The 23,188-nt window shown below is 43.4% G+C and overlaps 1 protein-coding gene across 4 annotated transcripts; it reads right to left on the bottom strand.

Annotated features, from left to right (window-relative positions):
• Positions 1-1,065: 1,065 nt before the first annotated feature.
• Positions 1,066-21,414, bottom strand: LOC110509001 (F-box-like/WD repeat-containing protein TBL1XR1). Of its 4 annotated transcripts, none has more exons than XR_005040196.1 (16): positions 21,174-21,414; positions 19,630-19,691; positions 16,787-16,890; positions 16,242-16,387; positions 11,666-11,891; positions 11,106-11,238; positions 10,464-10,605; positions 9,453-9,516; positions 9,107-9,204; positions 8,772-8,954; positions 8,405-8,479; positions 6,141-6,268; positions 5,625-5,790; positions 5,198-5,299; positions 3,153-3,629; positions 1,066-1,154 (listed from the first exon to the last, which is right to left on the bottom strand). XR_005040196.1 is itself a non-coding variant. In XM_036966023.1 (16 exons), exons 4-16 carry the CDS (start codon positions 16,842-16,844, stop codon positions 3,603-3,605), a joined length of 1,548 nt encoding a protein of 515 aa, XP_036821918.1. In that variant the 5' UTR covers positions 16,845-16,890; positions 19,630-19,691; positions 19,998-20,070; positions 21,174-21,414; the 3' UTR covers positions 1,066-3,602. The 4 variants fall into 4 exon arrangements, 3 of the variants coding, with proteins under 3 accessions (XP_036821918.1, XP_036821917.1, XP_021445608.1); XM_036966023.1 differs by adding an exon at positions 19,998-20,070 and having other exon boundaries at positions 1,066-3,629; XM_036966022.1 differs by adding an exon at positions 19,893-20,070 and having other exon boundaries at positions 1,066-3,629.
• Positions 21,415-23,188: the final 1,774 nt, after the last annotated feature.

A 23,188-nucleotide genomic window follows, 5' to 3' on the forward strand; every position in this document is an offset into this window, starting at 1 on the left:
GGTGGCCAGACGGAAGCCACATCTCAGACCACTTGGAGTTTGACAAAAGGCACATGACCATGAGAAACAAGATTCTCTGGTCTGATAAAACAAAGATTGAACTCTTTGGCCTAAATTCCAGGTGTCACGTCTGGAAGAAACCTGGTACCATCCCTTAGGTGAAGCATCATGCTGTGGGGATGTTTTTCAATGGCAGGGACTGGGAGACTAGTCAGGATTGTGGGAAAGATGAATGGAGCGATCCTCGATGAAAACCTGCTCAGGACCTCAGACTGGGACAAAGGTTCACCTTTCAGCAGAACAATGACCCTAAGCACACATCTAAGACAATGCAGAAGTGGCTTCGGGACAAGTCTCTGAATGTTCTTGTGGCCCAGCCAGAGCCTGGACTTGAACCCAATCGAACATCCTATGGAGAGACCTGAAAACAGCTGTCCAGTGATGCTCCCCATCCAACCTGACAAGAGCTTGAGAGGATCTGCAGAGAGGAATGGGAGAAACATCCCAAATACATGTGTGGAAAGCTTGTAGCATCATACCCAGGAAGACTCAAGGTTGTAATATCTGCCAAAGGTGCTTCAACAAAGTGTCTGAATAATTATGTAAAAGTAAGATTCAATTTTTTTATATATAGAAGTACAAAAATCGTGTATTGGGTGTAGATTTGTATTTTTGTATTAATTTTAAAGGCTGTAAAATTTTATTTTACCTTTTTAACTAGGCAAGCCAGTTAAGAACAAATTATTTTCAATGACAGCCTAGGAACAGTGGGTTAACTGCCTGTTCAAGCGCAGAACGACAGATTTGTACCTTGTCAGCTCAGGGATATGAACTTGCAACCTTTCGGTTACTAGTCCAACGCTCTAACCACTAGGCCGCCCCAGCCGATGGGTCTGAATATTTCCGAATGTACCATGACCATGGATAGACTACTGCACAGCCTATGGCTGAGAGGATGTGTATTTCATAAACTAAAAATATTAAATGTTTTTCAAAAAACATGCAATACACCAAAAGGCCTCTAGGTGAGAAACAAACCAAGTCAACGGAAAAACCACACGGCTATTATCAAAATAGATTTTTTTATTCTAGACGTTTCAAAGGTCTGATTGATATTACAACAGTCAGATGCGTAGGTTGCAGAGTCTCAGCATCTGTGTGAGTGAGAGAAAATAACATGGGTGAGGGCAAAGACAAAATGAAACAAAAAAACAAAATCTGCACACTGGTATTTACCTACATGGTCCAGGGTGTTATGGATACATCCACATTAAAGTTTAGATTTATTGTTCTTGTTCATTTTTGCGTACATAGCTACAAATAAATCAGAATTATAAAAGTTTTTCAAAGAGTACAAAACCTTCAAGAGCTTTTTAGGCATAGCAAAGAGAATTAGTACTGTAGGTAGGAACAAGAAATACCAAACACTTGAATGCAGTGTAAAAAGATCATTTTAAAACAAACATTATAAAATACCATTCCACTGTCAGACTTCCTAATAAGTCTTCATGGTACGATCCACTCACTGTTGGTTATATTAAAGCAAACTTCAAAATACTCTTAGCTAGCTTCTGTACAAAATGCATTTGTAAAAACAAGTGACATTCTTTCTGAGCAAAGGAGGCTTTTGGATAATTGTTTTTGTTAAATAAAACACGGGTGTTTTTAAAGCCACTGGATGTTAGCTAGGGCTAAAAGATGGTATGTTGGAATGCCATGAAGTTGGGTTGGATCCAATGTGTACCCAACAAGTCAACAGTTCAGAAACTACTATTGTCCCTCGCTTTTTCACAGAAACGACTGCACGCGTTCAGCTACTGGAGAGATATTAAACAGGATTATCCTGCGTCTGGAAGTACCAACCAGGGTTGGTGGTCAAAGCCATTTTAAAGTGCTCAAATTCCAATTCAATAACGGGAAGAAAAAAAAAGTTGCCATTTATTTTCTATTAATATTTTATTCCAATGTTTGAATTGGGAGTTCACTTCCAGAATGAATCCAAATGGAATTGACCCCAACCCTTGCTTGAACACATGTCCCTGTTTTGCATTATTCTTAAGTGCAGAAAATAACTTAACAAACCCATTCTTAGGGCTGCTCTTTTACAGCTATGACTGTTTAATGGTATTTTATAAAGAACCATTTCTCATGGTGAAAGACCCACATGATGCATAAGAATAACACATTTCCAAGCGTGTCTTCGAGAGTTATGGAGAAGTTCTCAAAACCAAACTTGCATTCAAGAGCCATACAAAAAGAATCCCCTGTGATGTCACACACATATATATATATATATTATATGTAGTTAGAATGTTACGTCAAGTCATATGTTCCAAAGTCCACCTCTCATCTCCCTGCCTAGAAAACATCACCTTCTGACCACCAACAAAAAAATAAGCACCATCTATCCATGCATAGGCCTTGACGCAGCCTGTCTCCCAAGTGTTGGTGCTGGGTAGAAAATCAATCATCCACAATGACCTAAGAGCAGACACAGCAGTGCGTCCTCAAACAGAACACTTGAAACAATGGTTCACTCCAAAATCAAAGTTGGTCAGAAGTTACAACTCAAAAGTAGTCTTGGAACGTTGACAAAATCTCATGTTTGACCAATTTCGGGTATGAAAACTCCCGGCTAACTTTGACATCAGCGTTTGTATGGGGGTTGTCCTGTGTCCTATTCATTCATGAGCTACCCAAAGCACTGCCATTCCTGTGTTCTGGCTAAAAGAGCCACGGAGGCACAGATGGACGATCAGCCTTTCCTTCTACATAACACTGAAACCTAAACATGTCCTTAACCCCATCCTGTCATATTTTATGTAGTAGCTAACGGTGATGATCTTTAGTCCAGAGATCTAACAGTTCACACTTGAAACCATTTCTCAAGGTAAACAAGCAAAATTAGACATTGGGCATTCCTCCTCACTAAATGCTCTCTGACAATTTTTTAAACAAACAATTTTGGGCAAACTGAAAAACAAGCATCAAAATTACAATTACAATTAACCCATTTCAACTTATGAAATATAGATTTGTTCAATGTTTTCTTGAGCCATAACAACAAAAAAAGTACAGTGTCAAAGTGAATGGATTTCTCCCAATAAACCGTTTCAAACCCAAATGGTAAAAGAAACAAAAAGCCTACTGACCTCTCCACTCTTTCCCCGACATGTAACACACAAACCTACGGCAAAAGGACGACAAAACATGCTGACATGTACAATATGCACACACCAACGACGTGAGGGGAAAAAAAGACATGTCTAATTTCTGGTATAAAGGATAAAAATAAACAAAGTAAACAAAGTAGCAGATATTTTGGTATGTATGCAATGGGTCCCCTTTGGGATTTTTAAATTCTCTGAACGTAAAAGTAATTTCTCTCTCCTGTGGGTCTGAGTGACTTGATGGGGTGGGGTGGGGTGGGGGGGGGGGTGGCAGACCCCCTTCTCTGGAGGTGTAATTTAAGTGTTTATGGTGGTGGTTGTGATGGCAGGCCATGGCTTCTGATGGGACTACAGCAGTGTAGACGACAGGCAGGGACAGTCATTTTGGCTATGTACACATTCGTAGTCGGTCCATGGCTCCCCAAACGAGCGTCATTTCCTCAGGTCTAATACACAAACCTGGAACAGAGAAAGAGAGCAGGAAAGATGGACGTTAAAGGTCATATGTAATGAGCTGGGCCATTTTTTTCTGACCACGTGACCAGACCTGGAAAACCCCTGGCCTTAACGGCCCTTTTTTTATCTACTTTCCCATAGTCAGAACTTCATACTGCACGCAGAGACAATGTTTAAGAGGTAGATTTGCGTGCCATTGCCAACTAGCATTAGCGCAATGACAAAGTCTATGGGTATCTGCTAGCAGGTACCACAGACTTCCTGTCATTATGCTAATGCTAGTTAGCATTATCTGGCTATGGCTCGCAAATCTACCTCTTAACTTCCTTCTTACTTTACACAGAGACATAAAAATGGTGATGCATAAGTTCATCTGACTCTGGGGAAGTAAATAAATGGCCCCATTACCAAAATCCTGAAGTATCCCTTTAACATAGAAACCAACTATGCCTTTAACAATGAGACAAACACACATCCATTACTAGTCTAAGAGGTCCAGTATACACTGCAGAAAGTCACTTCATTATTCAATCTGCGGAACCTCAGGTTCTGACACCGCCTGGTATCGGTAACAGAGAGAACAGTCTGACCATTTTTAAGCCTTGTTCTGACACCACCTGGCATAGAGGTCATAGATGGCAGAGAGCTCAGCTACAGTGATGTACTAGGGCATACGCACTACCCTCTGTAGCACCTTGCGTTCGGATGCCAAGCAGTTGCCATACCAAGCGGTGATGCAGCCAGTCAAGATGCTCTCAATGGTGCAGCCGTATAACTTTGAGGATCTGAGAGCCCATGCCAAATCTTTTCAGCCTCCTGATGGGGAAAAGGCATTGTCGTGCCTTCTTCACAACTGTTTCTGTGTGTGGACGATAATTCCATAGTGGACACCAAGGAACTTGAAGCTCTCGATCCGTTCCACTACAGCTCCGTTGATGTAGATGTCGTCAGCAGACTTAATGGTGTTGGGAGTCGTGCGCGGCCACGCCAGTCGTGGGTGAACAGGGAGTACAGGAAGGGACTAAGCACGCAACCCCTAAGGGGCCCCCGTATTGAGGGTTGTGTGGCGGATGCGTTATTGCCTACCCCCACTGTGGTCCCTCAAAGTCCAGGATCCAGTTGCAGAAGGATGTGTTCAGTCCCAGGTTCCTGAGCTTAGTGATGAGCTTGGAGGGCACTATGGTGTGGAACTTCTAGAACAATCCCTTACAGATGACCTGTAGATGCTCAATACCATCGAGAAACTAGCCGTTTGATTCATTACTCCTCAGCTGCAACTGTTGGCAAGTAAACACTTCTGTTCATTGCTCTTTTTGACCCCCAGATGAATATAACAGACACTGGATACTGGACAGGTAGCTAACAGATCATTAGCACAGTATTACAATCTATATAAAGTGTCACTACTTGGTGCTCGGTGAACGACGCCAGGCGTTTACCCGGACCACGAGACACCTTGGGCCCTAGATAAAGCTTTTAACTGGGGTCTGACGTTATTCCAGCTCAGCTCCTCCGGACACCAGGAAATAATTCCTGGCTGTGTCCATATAGAGGCAGCTAGTGAGACTTACCGATCCGTCTGATGCACTGGCTCCCACTTTGTCGCCCGTGGCGTTCCAGCACACCTCGAAGATGCCCCCCGTTCCCCTGTAGCTGTGGACTAAAGCACCCGTCTGGACAGAGGGATAGGGGTGTAATCAGCCAACAATGACCAGGAAAAATGGATTTGGGGCAACTCAATTTCAATCATGTTTACATTATTACACACATCTCACTAAGGGCTGAGCTCCAGATTTACATGCAGAACTCAAATTTTCACAGAAATCACCCATTGAAATCAATGCATCATATACGTCAGAGTCAGGCACCCAGATGCAGACCTAAATATTCAAACCCATTCGTCCACCACCAGACCAGCCCTACAAGAAACAGTCGGGCTTGAGATGTGAATGATGTACGAGTGACGTCAGCGACTGTGTTTGTCAGTCCGTCCCGTACCTGTGTGTTCCAGATGTGGACACACTTGTCGAAGGAGCCGCTTGCCAGGTGGCGCCCGTCGGGGCTGAAGGCCACACTGTAGACGGGCTCCTGGTGGCGGGTGAGCGTGTGGATGCACACGCCTCGCTCCACATCCCACAGACGCACCGTCGAGTCAAACGACGCGCTGGGGAGAAGAAGAACAGTACTTTAGTATCCATCTTCTGCTCCTAACGACCCAGACACCACCCATTTGGGAGGGAGCATGGTGCAGCGCCCCTGGAGCTGTTTAGGAGGGTAAAAGGCAGAGAGAAGGACAGAAGATCTATTCACTTATATTTGATTACAGTGACGATCCTGGGCTCTTTATTTTTTCTCTTCAGCTGGGGGAAACAGAATATCACAGATAGAGATGAACACATGACTCCATCCTACGTCACGTACAGATCCTGAATGTTTTTTATGATACATAACCTCTTATGATTAAAACAAAAAGAGGAATGCTGGGAGTTGGAGTGTTTCACCATATTTTATTACCTGGCCAGCATCAGGTTGGCATTGGGGTTGTTGGTCCCGGGCCCCGTGGGGCTCCACTTGATGGTGTAGATCTCCTTACTGTGGGCCTGCAGGTCGTGGACACACGAGTCCTGCTTCATACTCCAAATCTGAGAGACAGACGGGAGAGAGACAGACATTATGTAGCACCATGGGATCGACAGAGACATTATGTAGCACCATGGGATCGACAGAGACATTATGTAGCACCATGGGATCGACAGAGACATTATGTAGCACCATAGGATCGACTCAGGAAGGAGAGAGAGAGAGACATTATGTAGCACCATGGGACCGACTCAGGAAGGAGAGACATTATGTAGCACCATGGGATCGACTCAGGAAGGAGAGAGAAACACATTATGTAGCACCATGGGATCGACTCAGGAAGGAGAGAGAGACATTATGTAGCATCACGGGATCGACTCAGGAAGGAGAGAGAGACATTATGTAGCATCACGGGATCGACTCAGGAAGGAGAGAGACAGACATTATGTAGCACCATGGGATCGACTCAGGAAGGAGAGAGACATTATGTAGCACCATGGGATCGACTCAGGAAGGAGAGAGACAGACATTATGTAGCACCATGGGATCGACTCAGGAAGGAGAGAGACATTATGTAGCACCATGGGATCGACTCAGGAAGGAGAGAGAGACATTATGTAGCACCATGGGATCGACTCAGGAAGGAGAGAGACATTATGTAGCACCATGGGATCGACTCAGGAGAGAGAGACATTATGTAGCACCATGGGATCGACTCAGGAAGGAGAGAGAGACAGAGACATTATGTAGCACCATGGGATCGACTCAGGAAGGAGAGAGAAACACATTATGTAGCACCATGGGATCGACTCAGGAAGGAGAGAGAGACATTATGTAGCACCATGGGACCGACTCAGGAGAGAGAGAGACATTATGTAGCACCATGGGATCGACTCAGGAAGGAGAGAGACAGACATTATGTAGCACCATGGGATCGACTCAGGAAGGAGAGAGACAGAGACATTATGTAGCACCATGGGATCGACTCAGGAAGGAGAGAGACACATTATGTAGCACCATGGGATCGACTCAGGAGAGAGAGACACATTATGTAGCACCATGGGATCGACTCAGGAAGGAGACAGACATTATGTAGCACCATGGGATCGACTCAGGAAGGAGACAGAGACATTATGTAGCACCATGGGATCGACTCAGGAAGGAGAGAGACAGAGACATTATGTAGCACCATGGGATCGACTCAGGAAGGAGAGAGAGACATTATGTAGCACCATGGGATCGACTCAGGAAGGAGAGAGACATTATGTAGCACCATGGGATCGACTCAGGAAGGAGAGAGAGACATTATGTAGCACCATGGGATCGACTCAGGAAGGAGACAGACATTATGTAGCACCATGGGATCGACTCAGGAAGGAGACAGACATTATGTAGCACCATGGGATCGACTCAGGAAGGAGACAGAGACATTATGTAGCACCATGGGATCGACTCAGGAAGGAGACAGACATTATGTAGCACCATGGGATCGACTCAGGAAGGAGAGAGAGACATTATGTAGCACCATGGGATCGACTCAGGAAGGAGAGAGAGACATTATGTAGCACCATGGGATTGACTCAGGAGGGAGAGAGAGACATTATGTAGCACCATGGGATCGACTCAGGAAGGAGAGACATTATGTAGCACCATGGGATCGACTCAGGAAGGAGAGAGAGACATTATGTAGCACCATGGGATCGACTCAGGAAGGAGAGAGAGACATTATGTAGCACCATGGGATTGACTCAGGAAGGAGAGAGAGAGACATTATGTAGCACCATGGGATTGACTCAGGAAGGAGAGAGAGACATTATGTAGCATCATAGGACCGACTCAGGAAGAAGAGGTTGTAGATCCGGCCTATAAACTACGACCAACGGTCCCCAAAATACTCCACTAAATACAGATTTGCCAGTACAGTAGCTAGAGGTCACTTTCATTTAGGAAGATGTCAGGAAGCTTGTTCTGAGCTGTGTGTGTGTGTGTGAGAGCTGTGTGAGAGAGGTGAGTGTGCGTGTGTGAGAGCTGTGAGTGTGAGAGAGGTGTGTGTGTGAGAGTGATGTGTGTGTGTGTGTGTGAGAGGTGTGTGTGAGAGGTGTGTGAGAGAGGTGTGTGTGTGAGAGAGGTGTGTGTGTGTGCGAGTGGTGTGTGTGAGTGAGAGAGAGCTGTGTGTGTGTGTGTGTGTGTGTAATGACCTTAAGTGTCATGTCGTCAGAGCAGGAGGCCAGCAGACTCCCCGTGGGATCCCACTTGATTGCATTCACTTCATTCTATAGGAGGGAAAGAGAAAGGAATGATGAGTGGAAATACAAGGAAACACGTTGTGAACTTTATAATATAGCAGCACACAAAGAATTCATTAACTGTCTAAAGGCACTTCCTGTAGTGATGTGAGAACAGGAACAGGACGGGCAAAAGCCTTCACCTTTATATTCAGGTCAGTGCATTTGAAGACGAGGCCTTTAGACTATAGAGATGAATCAATGTCAGTCACAATGTCAACGTGACAGAGAGGAGACTGTTGAAACGCATCCAGGCCAGACAGCCAGTCCCTGGTCTTACCGTGTGTCCCTGAAAAGTCTTGACAGGCCGGTCCTGGCCCAGCTTACACACGTGTATGCACATGTCCGTGCTGCAGGAGGCAAACGTGTTGTTGCTCTGCCAGTCCACGTCCAGGGCCGGCGCAGAGTGGAAGGGAAACTGCTGCTTGGCCTCTCCTGTGTGAGCGTCCCAAATGATGGTGGTCTGAACGGGAGATGGATACACTGTCAGAGTCCTTTCATCATGACTGACCAATGACAGCACCCCATGATGAATCAAATTAATTTACAAAAGGATTTTAAATCCAACTGTCTATCACAAAACCCATTTATCTTACCGTATCCACGTTATCTTACCTTATCTACTCCTGCACTGAGGATGAAGTTTCCTTTCTTATTCCATTTAAGGGCAAATATAGGACCTTTATGCTGGCCCAAGGTACTGGCGAGGTTACCTGCAAAAACACACGTCACGGTGCTTGTTTAGCATGAGAACAGGTTTATGGGTCATCTATGATTGGGTGTTTAGAAATGTTGAGATGCTGCTCTAACCAAAAAGGATCCCCCTAAATGGATAGACATGTCGTCCAGAAATCACCTCATTGGACAAACGCTTATATTGGTTTGCCTAAAACCTATTAAAGCAAAAAATGTTAATGTAAACCATTAACAACGGCCGTAGTGCATCTTTAAAATGGCTTACCGTCTTTGGTCCATATTCTGGCAAAGCCGTCGTACGAGCCTGTGGCTAGCAGCGTACCCTCACTCTGAAAAATACAAATTCATCAGTTATTTAGGTTGTTTTGTTTTTTAAAACCAAAACTAAAACCTTTAACTTCTTGGTGACAGGGGGCAGTATTTTCACATCCGGATGAAATGCATGCCCAAATTCAACTGCCCGTTACTCATCCCCAGAAGATAAGATATGCATATTATTAGTAGATTTGGATAGAAGACACTGACATTTCTAAAACTGTTTGAATCATGTCTGAGTATAACAGAACTTATTTAGCAGGTGAAATCCCGAGGACAAACCATTCAGATTTATTTATTTTTAGGTCACTTTTCAATGTGACCTGGGTCGGAGGTGCTATCCTCAGATAATAGTATCGTTTGCTTTTGCCCTAAAGCCTTTTTGAAATCTGACATGTTGGCTGGATTCACAACAAGTGTAGCTTTAATTTGCTATCTTGCATGTGTGATTTCATGAAAGTTAGATGTTTATAGGAATTTATTTGAATTTGGCGCTCTGCATTTTCCCTGGCTTTTGGCCAGGTGGGACGCTAGTGTCCCACATATATCCCAGAGAGGTTATTAACCTGGAATTCTGGGTTGTCATATTTTTGTTTCTGTTGCACACCTGATTGGGACCAAACAAGGGACCAATCCTAATTTGAGATTTATGTGCATTACTAAAACCTTGGCAAACAATTATCCTGATGACATCAAACATTTACCAGAAAGTCAGTTTTGCGATTAGGCTCAAAGTACTTTAAAAGCTCGCCCATGGAAAATACAGGGCTGTCGCTACTGAATAAAGATTTACAGTAGAGCAGGCTGTCATTTCCCTGCTCTATGAAGGATACGTTGAGTATCTGCTCTACTGTAAATCTTTATTCAGTAGCGACAGCCCTGTATTTTCCATGGGCGAGAGAAGCCGGTCCCATATTTCCAGCTGGGAAGACAAACTAATCGGGGTCTCTCTCTAACTCACATTCCAGTCCAGTGAGGTGACGTCTTTGTTGCTGGGTACGTCCTGGCCTCCCTCCCGTATACAGTGTCTCAGCACCAGCTGCGTGGAGCTGCCCGTGCCGTTCTCACTCAGGTTCCAGATCCGCGCCGTCGAGTCCCCAGACCTACACACACACACACACACACAGTCATCCAACTTCTTTGGATAGCCTAGAACCACAGTAATGTCTGACTACGTAGATTGTATTATATGGTGCGTAGGATTCAATTAGATGTGCAAGTACAAAACACACAAACATTATTTCACTGAAGGTTACCACCAGCAACCTGTTGGAAACAGCCTTGACTAAGTTCTGCCACATCAAATGTAGGTCAATGCATACTTCTCCAGACTACCAATGCTGTATGAAGGTGGATTTTACTTTATGAACAGAAATAATTTATCTTTAGGCTATGTCCCTTCTCTGTAGAGAGACAGAAGTAGGACAGACAGTGAAACAGAAGTAGGACAGACAGTGAAACAGAAGTAGGACAGACAGTGAAACAGAAGTAGGACAGACAGTGAAACAGAAGTAGGACAGACAGTGAAACAGAAGTAGGACAGACAGTGAAACAGAAGTAGGACAGACAGTGAAACAGAAGGATATAGGAGTTTGTTCTGTACCCAGAGGCGAGCAGGTCGTTGACGGGGTTCCAGGCACAGATGAACACCTCTGACTCGTGGCCCCTCAGCACCATGGCCTTGTTTTGGGGGATCTCCACATCCTGGTCCACCTCCATCATCTCTGCATGGTGGTCTGGGGAGGCACACCATAAAGTTAGACTCATCGTGTATCAAATGTCTTATATCCATCTAGAGTCCTCTATCTCTATGCTAGACACACAGATCAGAGTTTTTGGGCGGAGTCCTGGGCCAATTCTGCACTTGCACATTCCTCCATCATTTAAAATGCACAGGATTTACGTAAGCATTGGCTGATGGAGTTTCCACCCCTGTTAAATCCATGACCAGAGGGGGATATTGCTAGCTTGTCGAATAGCAGCTAAACCTACGCTAGTGTTAGTATGGATGACAACAGTCTCCACCGTATATTGTGCTTTAGGCCTCACACCTCTTGAGTTTATGTATTGTAAATCAGTTGTACTGTTATGGATCATGAAAGGAAACATGGAAAATGTAACAAAAATAATCAAAGACGTGCGATAATAAAAGGTTCTGCTCACTGGCTAAGCCATGGGCGCCGTTCTCCTCGCCGTTGGCAGCGGTGCCTCCCTCTCCGTTCTTGGCACCGCCAGGTTGGAGGCCCTGGGTGCCGCTGGTGCTGCCCACCTGCTGCTGCTGGGCCAGCTTTTCCCTGTAGGCCTGCTGCCGCGTCTGCACCACGTCGGGCATAACCGCGTCGATCAGGGACAGCGACTCGATGGGCCGCCCGTCAAAAAGAGTGCCATCCTGGGTGGCAACAAGACAGCAGTTTGGGTTCTTGCACGGCTTCAGGTACTACTAATGATGGGTGGGGCTGGGAACTGCAGAGACCTCATGATATCATCACCATACTTAGCTGCTAATTCGATAAGTATTGCGATTCTTACTTTTCTATATGTATTGCAATTATATACAGTTGAGATCAGAAGTTTACATACACCTTAGCCAAATGCAATAAAACCCAGTTTTTCACAATTCCTGACATTTAATCCTAGTAAAAATTCCCTGTCTTAGGTCAGTTAGTCACCACTTTATTTTAAGAATGTGAAATGTCAGTAATGGTAGTGATTTATTTCAACTTTTATTTCTTTCATCACATTCCCAGTGGGTCAGAAGCTATCAAACTCGATTAGTATTTGGTAGCATTGCATTTAAACTGTTTAACTTGGGTCAAACATTGCAGATAGCCTTCCCACAATAAGTTGGGTGAATTTTGGCCCATTCCTCCTGACAGAGCTGGTGTAACTAAGCCAGGTTTGGAGGCCTCCTTGCTCGCACACGCCTTCTCAGTTCTGCCCACAAATTTTCTATAGGATTGAGGTCAGGGCTTTGTGATGGCCACTCCAATACCTTTGTTGTTCTTAAGCCATTTTGCCACAACTTTGGAAGTATGCTTGGGGTCATTGTCCATTTGGAAGACGCATTTGCGACCAAGCTTGAACTTCCTGACTGATGTCTTGATGTTGCTTCAATATATCCACATCATTTTCCTGCCTCATGATGCCATCTATTTTGTGAAGTGCACTAGTCCCTCCTGCAGCAAAGCACCCCACAAACATAACGATGGTCATTACGGCCAAACAGTTCTGTTTTTGTTTCATCAGACCAGAGGACATTTCTCCAAAAAGTACGATCTTTGTCCCCATGTGCAGTTGCAAACCGTAGTCTGTCTTTTTTATGGCGGTTTTGGAGCAGTGCCTTTGCTGAGCAACCTTTCAGGTTATGTTGATATAGGACTCGTTTTACTGTGGATATAGATACTTTTGTACCTGCTTCCTCCAGCATCTTCACAAGGTCCTTTGCTGTTGTTCTGGGATTGATTTGCACTTTTCGCACCAAAGTACATTCATCTCTAGGAGACAGAATGCATCTCCTTCCTGAGCGGTATGACAGCTGCGTGGTCCCATGGTGTTTATACTTGCGTACTATTGTTTGTACAGATGAACATGATACCTTCAGACATTTGGAAATTGCTCCCAAGGATGAACCAGACTTGTGGGGTCTACAAAAAAATATTCTGAGGTCTTGGCTGATTTCTTTTGATTTTCCCATGATGTCAAGCAAAGAGGCACTGGGTTTGAAGGTAGGCCTTGAAATACATCCACAGATACACCTCCAATTGACTCTAATGATGCCAATTAGCCTATCAGAAGCTTCTAAAGCCATGACGTAATTTTCTGAAATTTTCCAAGCTGTTTAAAGGCACAGTCAACTTAGTGCATGTAAACTTCTGACCCACTGGAATTGTGATACAGAGATTACTTCCCTTATAATTCAATGTAAACAATTGTTGGAAAAATGACTTATGTCATGCACAAAGTAGATGTCCTAACCCACTTGCCAAAACTATAGTTTGTTAACAAGAAATTTGTGGAATGGTTGATAAACTAGTTTTAATGACTCCAACATAAGTGTATGTAACCTTCCGACTTCAACTGTATGCACTGCGATTCTATATGTATTCCAATTCGATATGTATTGCGATTCTCCCGATTCGATAAACATTGATTCTATATGTTTTGTGATTCTCATGATTCTACAGTGGGGCGAACAAGTATTTGATAACCTGCAAAATTTACAGTGTTTCCTACTTACAAAGCAGGTAGAGGTCTAATTTTTATCATAGGTACACTTCAACTGTGAGAGACGGAATCTAAAACAAAAATCCAGAAAATCACATTGTATGATTTTTAAGTAATTAATTTGCATTTTATTGCATGACATAAGTATTTGATACATCAAAAAAGCAGAACTTAATTTGGTACAGAAACCTTTGTTTGCAATTACAGAGATCATACGTTTCCTGTAGTTCTTGACCAGGTTTGCACACACTGCAGCAGGGATTTTGGCCCACTCCTCCATACAGACCTTCTCCAGATCCTTCAGGTTCCGGGCTGTCGCTGGGAAATACGGACTTTCAGCTCCCCCCAAAGATTTTCTGTTGGGTTCAGGTCTGGAGACTGGCTAGGCCACTCCAGGACCTTGAGATGCTTCTTACGGAGCCACTCCTTAGTTGCCCTGGCTGTGTGTTTCGGGTCGTTGTCATGCTGGAAGAACCAGCCACGACCCATCTTCAATGCTCTTACTGAGGGAAGGAGGTTGTTGGCCAAGATCTCACGATACATGGCCCCATCCATCCTCCCCTCAATACGGTGCAGTCGTCCTGTCCCCTTTGCAGAAAAGCATCCCCAAAGAATGATGTTTCCACCTCCATGCTTCACAGTTGGAATGCTGTTCTTGGGGTTGTACTCAGCCTTCTTCTTCCTCCAAACACGACGAGTGGAGTTTAGACCAAAAAGCTATATTTTTGTCTCATCAGACCACATGACCTTCTCCCATTCCTCCTCTGGATCATCCAGATGGTCATTGGCAAACTTCAGACGGGCCTGGACATGCGCTGGCTTGAGCAGGGGGACCTTGCGTGCTCTGCAGGATTTTAATCCATGACTGCGTAGTGTGTTACTAATAGTTTTCTTTGAGACTGTGGTCCCAGCTCTCTTCAGGTCATTGATCAGGTCCTGCCGTGTAGTTCTGGGCTGATCCCTCACCTTCCTCATGATCATTGATGCCCCACGAGGTGAGATCTTGCGTGGAGCCCCAGACCGAGGGTGATTGACCGTCATCTTGAACTTCTTCCATTTTTGAATAATTGCGCCAACAGTTGTTGCCTTCTCACCAAGCTGCTTGCCTATTGTCCTGTAGCCCATCCCAGCCTTGTGCAGGTCTACAATTTTATTCCTGATGTCCTTACACAGCTCTCTGGTCTTGGCCATTGTGGAGAGGTTAGAGTCTGTTTGATTGAGTATGTGGACAGGTGTCTTTTATACAGGTAATGAGTTCAAACAGGTGCAGTTAATACAGGTAATGAGTGGAGAACAGGAGGGCTTCTTAAAGAAAAACTAACAGGTCTGTGAGAGCCGGAATTCTTACTGGTTGGTAGGTGATCAAATACTTATGTCATGCAATAAAATGCCAATTAATTACTTAAAAATCATACAATGTGATTTTCTGGATTTTCCGTCTCTCACAGTTGAAGTGTACCTATGATAAAAATTACAGACCTCTACATGCTTTGTAAGTAGGAAAACTTGCAAAATCGGCAGTGTGTCAAATACTTGTTCTCCCCACTGTATATGTATTGTGATTCTATATGTATTGATTCGACAGCGTGCTTTCACTGTGATTTGATGTTCCTAACATATTGCTCACTATGTCTGCTGCTGAGGGACAAGAGAGAACAGTAGAAAACAAGTTTTGATCAGTCAGTGAAACAAAGTGCTGAAAACATGTTGGCTCACTATTTAAAAACAAAACGGAGAACAAGCTATAGGATGAAAAACAGCAGTTTTGGCGCAGGCACAGATGACCAGCACTAGCTAACTACCTACAGTAGCAAAAATGATAATAAATACATGTACAAATCGATACTTTGAGTCAAATATAGATAAGATAGTCCAAAAATAATATTGCGATTTGTAACTTCATTAATTCCCACCCCATCACTACAGGTGATTCAGGGCCAGATGGTTTTATAATACCATAATGGCTAAAGGGAAATTCCACTCAAAAGTTAACATTTCTTTCTTTACCTTTGAATGTTTCAATTGATATGTCTAACATGCGTCTTTACCCAGAAATTTGTCAAAATCTGTAGAAGAGCACTAGAAAATTACAATCCAATGACATCAGCTATTGCAGAGCAATAGAGCGGATGATGTCATAGGATTGCTCTTCCCTAGGATTAGATGTAATGTAATCCTAGATTTGTGGTTGGGGCAACTTCAACCGTCTTACATTTAGGAAATTAAAGGCTACAGAGAAGGTATTGAACACGGCGGCAGGTAACCTAGTGGTTACAGCGTTGGGCCAGTAACCGAAAGGTTGCTCGATCGAATCCCTGAGCTGACAAGGTAAAAATCTGTCGTTCTGCCCCTGAACAAGGCGGTTATCCCACTGTTCCTAGGCCGTCATTGTACATAATAATTTGTTCTTAACTGACTTGCCTAGTTAAATAAAATAAACAGTCAATATATAGGAAAGTTGACGGTTAGTGGCGTACAGTTAGTAAATAAGCAAGTTAGCATTGAGGGTACTGACCTCGTTGATGCTGACCTCTGCCTCCACGTACTGCAGGCCCTTCTGAATGATGGAGATGAGGGCAGCAGGGGGCACCAGGGCTCCGTTGATATTGGACTGGCTGATGTGGCTCTCTATGCCAAAGGTGAAAGCCGAGTGGGAGAAGCCTGGCAGACAGGGAGAGGGATGGAGAGAGGGACATTAGTGTTGTTACACCCCCGTCCTTCAAATCGCCACACCACTGCGTCATTAGGTTGTTATGGTTACTTTATACTCAGCGGGCAAAACTTGTTGAAATTATGTCATAGTGACATAATTTCAACCCGTGTCTGGTCAGTGACATCATTTCAACCAGCTTCACCAGCTGTGTAGCACTCAGTTAACATTCCATTTGAGGATTATGGTGGTAGATATATTAAGCATTTTTCCTGCATTTCAGCTAGATAAATTACAGATCTGACAATGGATAGTGGTCCAAATTAGTTCAAAAAGAAATGTTCAATAGGACGAGACACTACATTTCCGGAGCAGGCTCAAGTACACGAGAAGATGTAGGTCTGTCTTACCCGACTCTTGCAGGTATCTGTACACCAGGAAGTTGACCTCATCACTGCTAATGCTCATTTTTAATCCTGGCGGTTAAACCATGGGGTCAGCGCAGGATAGGAGCCTAGCAAGAACAAGAGACAGACAGTTACAACACCTACCCTGACGAAATATGAATGCTGAATCCTATTATAGTAAGACAATTATTTACTGAGTGAACTGACATGTCAATGAACCCAGTGCCTTCGCCGGGGTTGAACATTTGAACGCTTGCCCATGGATTACCAATACACTGATTAGTAACTAAGTATTTAGGTGGAACTGGGCATGCTTTTGAACTTGGTAGTCTTGGCAAGTGGGAACATTGACTTTCAACACGTAGTGTAGATTGTAAATGTGTAGTAGATCCTTAAACAGGGTGTAATTCCCAAGTCAAAAAAAAAAAATAAAAAAATAAATAAGACTAACTCCCCAACAGATAATGACTTAAGGCCTTTTGATCCCTCACCTTGCCCGACCTACTTTGTGCAAACTTCATAACTCTGTGGCTACAGCGATCATCATTTGGCAGTACAATCATGGAGTTGAATTCTTCTTTGGTGGGTTGTGGAGTGTTCCCATCCTGGTCCTTAGGCGGGGCACCAGTTTCCATTCATTAATCCCGACAACTGGAAATCATTACCAAGCCCTCCTTAAAGAGGGCAGGCTAATTCTTGTGGACAAAACCACTGGGGGAAAGGAAATGGGGGGGGGGGGGTTTGGGAATAATAGCCAGCATAGTTTGTATCCCTGCCGCGTATTTATTCAAGCAAAGCCACACACTGTTTAAACAGGACTGTGGAAATAAACAGGGACGACGAGGATGGCTGGATTGAAACTTCCAGCTCTCCGTCATGCCAGCACACTAAAGTCAACACTCAGACCAGAAATTAGATCCAACGCTAATCAAATCAAGAGCGCCTTGAACTCTGGCGAATGACGATGCACTTCATTGCGCAGACAGAATCATGACAATGTTGGGTGCGTAACCGCGTTGCAGGAGACACCCATAGGTGTTCACATTGAGTATGAGGGGTCAGGTTGCTGAGGTGGTGTCTACATACATTCATCTAAAATATATATACATATTTAAATACACGGACAACAGGTTTGCATGTTATTTGCTGAGTACATTGCTTTTCTCTTGTCCCGTATCAATTACAGACAGGGTCTCTCCTCGCCTCCTTCTCAAAAGGCGTTGGAGGAGAAGAATGAGAAAGTGCCAGGTTTTCATTCAAACTTGTAGCTGCTTGAAAACACCCACCCACTGGCCAGGATTAGTGATGTTAAGCCAGACCATAGCTCACATTGCGAGTGGTGGGTGACCTGCTGATAGCCTAGCCTGCCTACCATTGACTACTAGCCTATGCACTCAAATGGCGAATCGGAGGCACACTTTAATTACAATAATAAAAAAATAAGAGTAGCTTTTTAATCGTGGCCATCAAAACAGTTAGCACATGATAGCATATAGAATTTGTTATGCAATGACAGGGCTTATAAAAACAAGTTTCACTCCAGTAGCAGCTTTTTTAAGAGCTGCTCTCATTCTGTCTGACAGGTGACAGTATATTCCTCTCCTCAAACTAGGCTCTGTATGCTGTGCATGTGATAAGATACCTGGCGACTAATAAATACACAACTGACAATTTAATTGTACTAAATAATGCAAATTAACCTATAGACCAATAAGCATAACCAATCACATGTATTTTTGATGGCTAACCGGTTAACACCCCAACCTCTCGGTAGGCTATAGTACACTGTAGATTCTACTGTATTGTACTCCCTCTCTGAACGCGAGGCCCATGGACAGCACTTTCTCTAGGGTTGTCACGATACCAGTCTCACGAAACTCAAGTATCGTGTCAAGGAAACAAAACATGAAGCGGACAAAATTTGCTGAGGAAAACAGTCCTAATATTGGAAACAAACAGCCTTATGTTGTTACCCAGAATCACATGTTTCTTTTCCAAGCCATAGCACAATATTTTACATACAGTAGGACCAAAGAGTTGTCTGACTTGTGTTTTCCTGCCATGGAAAATCATGTATTGTAGTACCTGGTTTCGTGACAAACCTATGTTCTATGAATACGAGCCCCAAGGACAGCAATCTCTCCCTGAGCACGAGGCCCAAGGCTGTGAGTGTGAATGCATTAACCCAGCACAGCACCGTTTGTACGGCACATTCCATCCATAAATCACAGCCGGGACCTCGAGGGTGAATGTGTGGGAAATCATGTCAGCTACAGCTCGACAAGCCAGATTACAACGGGTTGAGGCGTTAACTAATTGTGCCGATGTGTATTCCTATTCCCCTACGTAAATATTTACAGCGTTCAAGGGACGGAAGGTGTTTCTTTTTCCAGTCCGTGCCGCTTCAAGGTTGTGCCACAAGTCAGCCGGGTCATGGAGGGTGAATATGACTCACTGGTGTGAGGTCTTGACGTACACTGAAGTACAGGCCTCAACCCCAGAGTCCTGACATGTTGTCGGGGGCATGACTGTGCCTGCAGACTCCTCTCGTGCTCCTTCACTACAGTTCACAGAGCGGATGAGAAAAGACTATGTTGATGCAAAATGACACGCTTATCCTACGTGGTATCCAAAATTAACTCTGCATCCTGGTAGTCCAGGTCTGAGCCAACGTATAGAAAAAGTCATCCTTACAACACACTTTGCACTCAAGTCAAAGTGTGAACCTGCGATAACCACTGTGCTTTCTAATTTACTTTATTGGACAAAAGCACAACTTGTGTGTTGCTTCTAAGGGACCCCATGTAGGCTATTACATACGATGATGTCAGCTCCAGATTACTCACCATGTGATCAAGTGTCTTTCAGAAGCTCATTGCTCCACCATCCATAGGAGGAACTCCGCAATCTAGGACCCAAGACAGGGAAAACAACAATGACGCTGTTGTTCAGGTTGACCCTCCTCGGAGCCAGTACTTGAGTGAAACCTTGAGTATACTGTTTAAAAGTATATAGCATGGAAAGAGGACGACGCGATCATATTTCATAGCAACATCAGACCTCATGATTATCCATGACAAACATACAAATCCCAGCGCATAGATATTACCTATCAATGTTGTATGGAAGTTGTGAAGGAAATGTAGCAGTGCCTATGTAGGCAGATTGAGGAAAGAGTTAAGAGTTGACTGGCCAGGAAGGTTGTGTCACTCACTACACTATCAGGGAAACCGGGTCAGCAGTGTTGAAGCCAAAAACAGCCAATGGACCTTTGTGCTACCAGTGCCCTGGTGGGAGAATGAAAGAAGCAGACTGAGGAGAAGTATTTTCTACAGTACACAAGGACTGTGTATAGTAGTGTACCTTGAAAATGTGTGTTGAATTTTCAACATGTAGCCTACAACATGGTAGTTCAATTATTGGAAGGGCTATGATTTTGTTTCTATAACTTAGGCTCCGTTTTTTAGCTAGTCTGACTGAGCCGTTCCCTACTACAGTAGTTAATGAACTCTCCCCTTTAACTGTACACAAGTCACTAATGAGTGAGTCGTGAGTTTAAAACAGTGGATACCTAGCTAACGTTATTTCCCATGGTAGCCTAGTTGAACACGTCTACTTGATATCGAAGATCGGACTAATCCCTACTCATTATTACCATGGTCTTAAAATGAGAGGTTGAGCCCTGGCACCATGGCAATTTCTATTTCTTTAACACCCAGTTAACAAAAGTCCCCCACTGCCGAAGCATGAGGACCTACTAGTAGTGGCAGAAGACTGCTAACATTAGCACACTGGTAGCTAACTAATTGGAGGTCATTTACTAGTTAACTAGCTAACTAGTTAGCACAATTTACTATAGGTAACTTAAATAAACAGTTAAACGACGTTATTTAAATTTCATCTAACGTATAACCTCAGCTTTTAAAACAGAAATTAATTAATCTAGCCAAACTATTACGGTCTGTCACCTAACGTTAGCTAGCTAGCGTTATGTCACCAGGCTAAAGCTATCTTAGCTAACTGGCTAGCTAACGGGGAGAGCACAAATCCCATCCCCCACACGGTTGTTAGCAAATGAGGCTAAGCTAACATAAGTTAGCAAGCTAGCCTGAGCACCGCGACGTGGTTTTTCCGCTCGCCACACTCCCGTGCCCATGAGGCATTGCTAAAGGACTTAGCGTTAGCTAGCTACACTAACGTAGTTGTTTCAAAAACCAAAGGCAATCGTTTTGAAAGGGGTGGCAATATTTTGCATTCATTCCTATGTTCCAACAACAAATACAAAACATACGATTCGGTCTTATATGAAATGTTCTGCTAAACGCTAGCAAGTAAGCTAGGCTAGTTAGCTAGCTGCTATTTCAAAATGTCCCCATAATCCAGTACCTACTTTGTCTGAAATCTTGTGATAGTTGGTTTCCGCTGTAATCCTCGTGTTCAAGCTAAACCATGTTATCCATTTACAAATATTGCAAAATTGATATCTCAAGGAAATGTATGAACATTTTAAAGATAATAGCTAGAGATACAGAGCCAGGCGGTTCGAAACCAACGGCTTCAGACACAGTAACGTGACTTTCCCTACAAAAATGGGCAGTCCTGGCAGCCTGCTACAGTCTTTCCAAACGTCACTCGTTGTAGCGGAGTTATCAGAGTTTACAGGAAACGTGTTTCCTACTGTTCAACCAGTTGGTGTAGTGCTATATTCTTAGGCGCACAGGAGCGGGAATTTATTTTATTACGATTAATTCAATTTAAATCAAAGGGTTAATCGACGTGGGAAACATATCTTTACATTGCCAAAGCAAGTGAAATAGATAATAAACAAAAGTGAAATAAACAATAAAAAATAAACAGTAAACATTACATTCACAAAAGTTCCAAAGGAATAGAGACATTTCAAATGTTATATTATGGCTATATACAGTGTTCTAACGATGTGCAAATAGTTAAAGTACAAAAGGGAAAATAAACATAAATATAGATTGTATTTACAATGGTGTTTGTTCTTCACTGGTTGCCCTTTTCTTGTGGCAACAGGTCACAAATCTTGCTGCTGTGATGGCACACTGTGATATTTCACCCAGTAGATATGGGAGTTTATCAAATTTGGATTTGTTTTCGAATTCTTTGTGGGTCTGTGTAATCTGAGGGAAATATGTGTCTCTAATATGGTCATACATTTGGCAGGAGGTTAGGAAGTGCAGCTCAGTTTCCACCTCATTTTGTGGGCAGCCTGCACATAGCCTGTCTTCTCTCGAGAGCCAGGTCTGCCTACGGCGGCATCTCTCAATAGCAAGGCTATGCAGGGTTGTAAAAAGTATCCAATTGTGATACCTGAGTAAAAGTATAGATACCTTAATAGAAAGTTACTCAAGTAAAAGTTAGTCACCCAGTAAAATACTAACTATTTGAGGAAAAGTCTAAAAGTATTTGGTTCTAAATATACTTAAGTATAAAAAGTAAATGTAATTGCTAAAATATACGTAAGTATCAAAAGTAGTAGTATAAATACTTTCAAATTCCTTATATTAAGCAAAGCAGATGGCACCATTTCTTGTTTTTCAATTTTACGGATAGCCAGGGGCACACTCCAACACTCAGACATAATTTACAAGTTATGCATTTGTGTTTAGTGAGTCCGTCAGATCAGAGGCTAGGGATGACCAGGGAGGTTCTCTTGATAAGTGCATGAATTGGACCATTTTCCTGTCCCGCTAAGCATTCAAAATGTAACGAGTACTTCTGGGTGTCAGTAAAATAAATAGTAGATTACAGATACCCCAAAAAAATGACAACTAGTTCTTTAAAGTATTATTACTTAAGTACTTTACACCACTGAGGCGATGTTCACTGAGTCTGTACATAGTCAAAGCTTTCCTTCATTTTGGGTCAGTCACGGTGGTCAGGTATTCTGCCACTGTGTACTCTCTGTTTAGGGCCAAATAGCATTCTAGTTTGCTCTGTTGTTTTTTTTGTTAATTCTTTCCAATGTGTCAAGTAATTATCTTTTTGTTTTCTCATGATTTGGTTGGGTCTAATTGTGTTTGTCTGTTTGTTTTTGTGAACAGAGGCCCAGGACCAGCTTGCTTAGAGGATTCTTCTCCAGGTCAATCTCTCTGTATGTGATGGCTTTGGTATGGAATATTTGGGAATCACTTCCTTTTAGGTGGTTGTAGTGTTTAAGTGCTCTTTTCTGGATTTTGATAATTAGCAGGTATCGGCTTAAATCTGCTCTGCATGCATTATTTGGTGTTTTATGTTCTACACAGAGGATATTTTTTAGTCTAAGGCACTGTATCTCAGTGCTAGAGGTATCACTACAGACCCTGGTTCGATTCCAGGCTGTATCACAACCGGCCATGATTGGGAGTTCCATAGGGCGGCGCACAATTGGCCCAGCAT

The sequence above is a fragment of the Oncorhynchus mykiss genome, chromosome 28 (assembly GCF_013265735.2).
Source record: "Oncorhynchus mykiss isolate Arlee chromosome 28, USDA_OmykA_1.1, whole genome shotgun sequence".
Classification (NCBI taxonomy): Eukaryota; Metazoa; Chordata; class Actinopteri; order Salmoniformes; family Salmonidae; genus Oncorhynchus; species Oncorhynchus mykiss.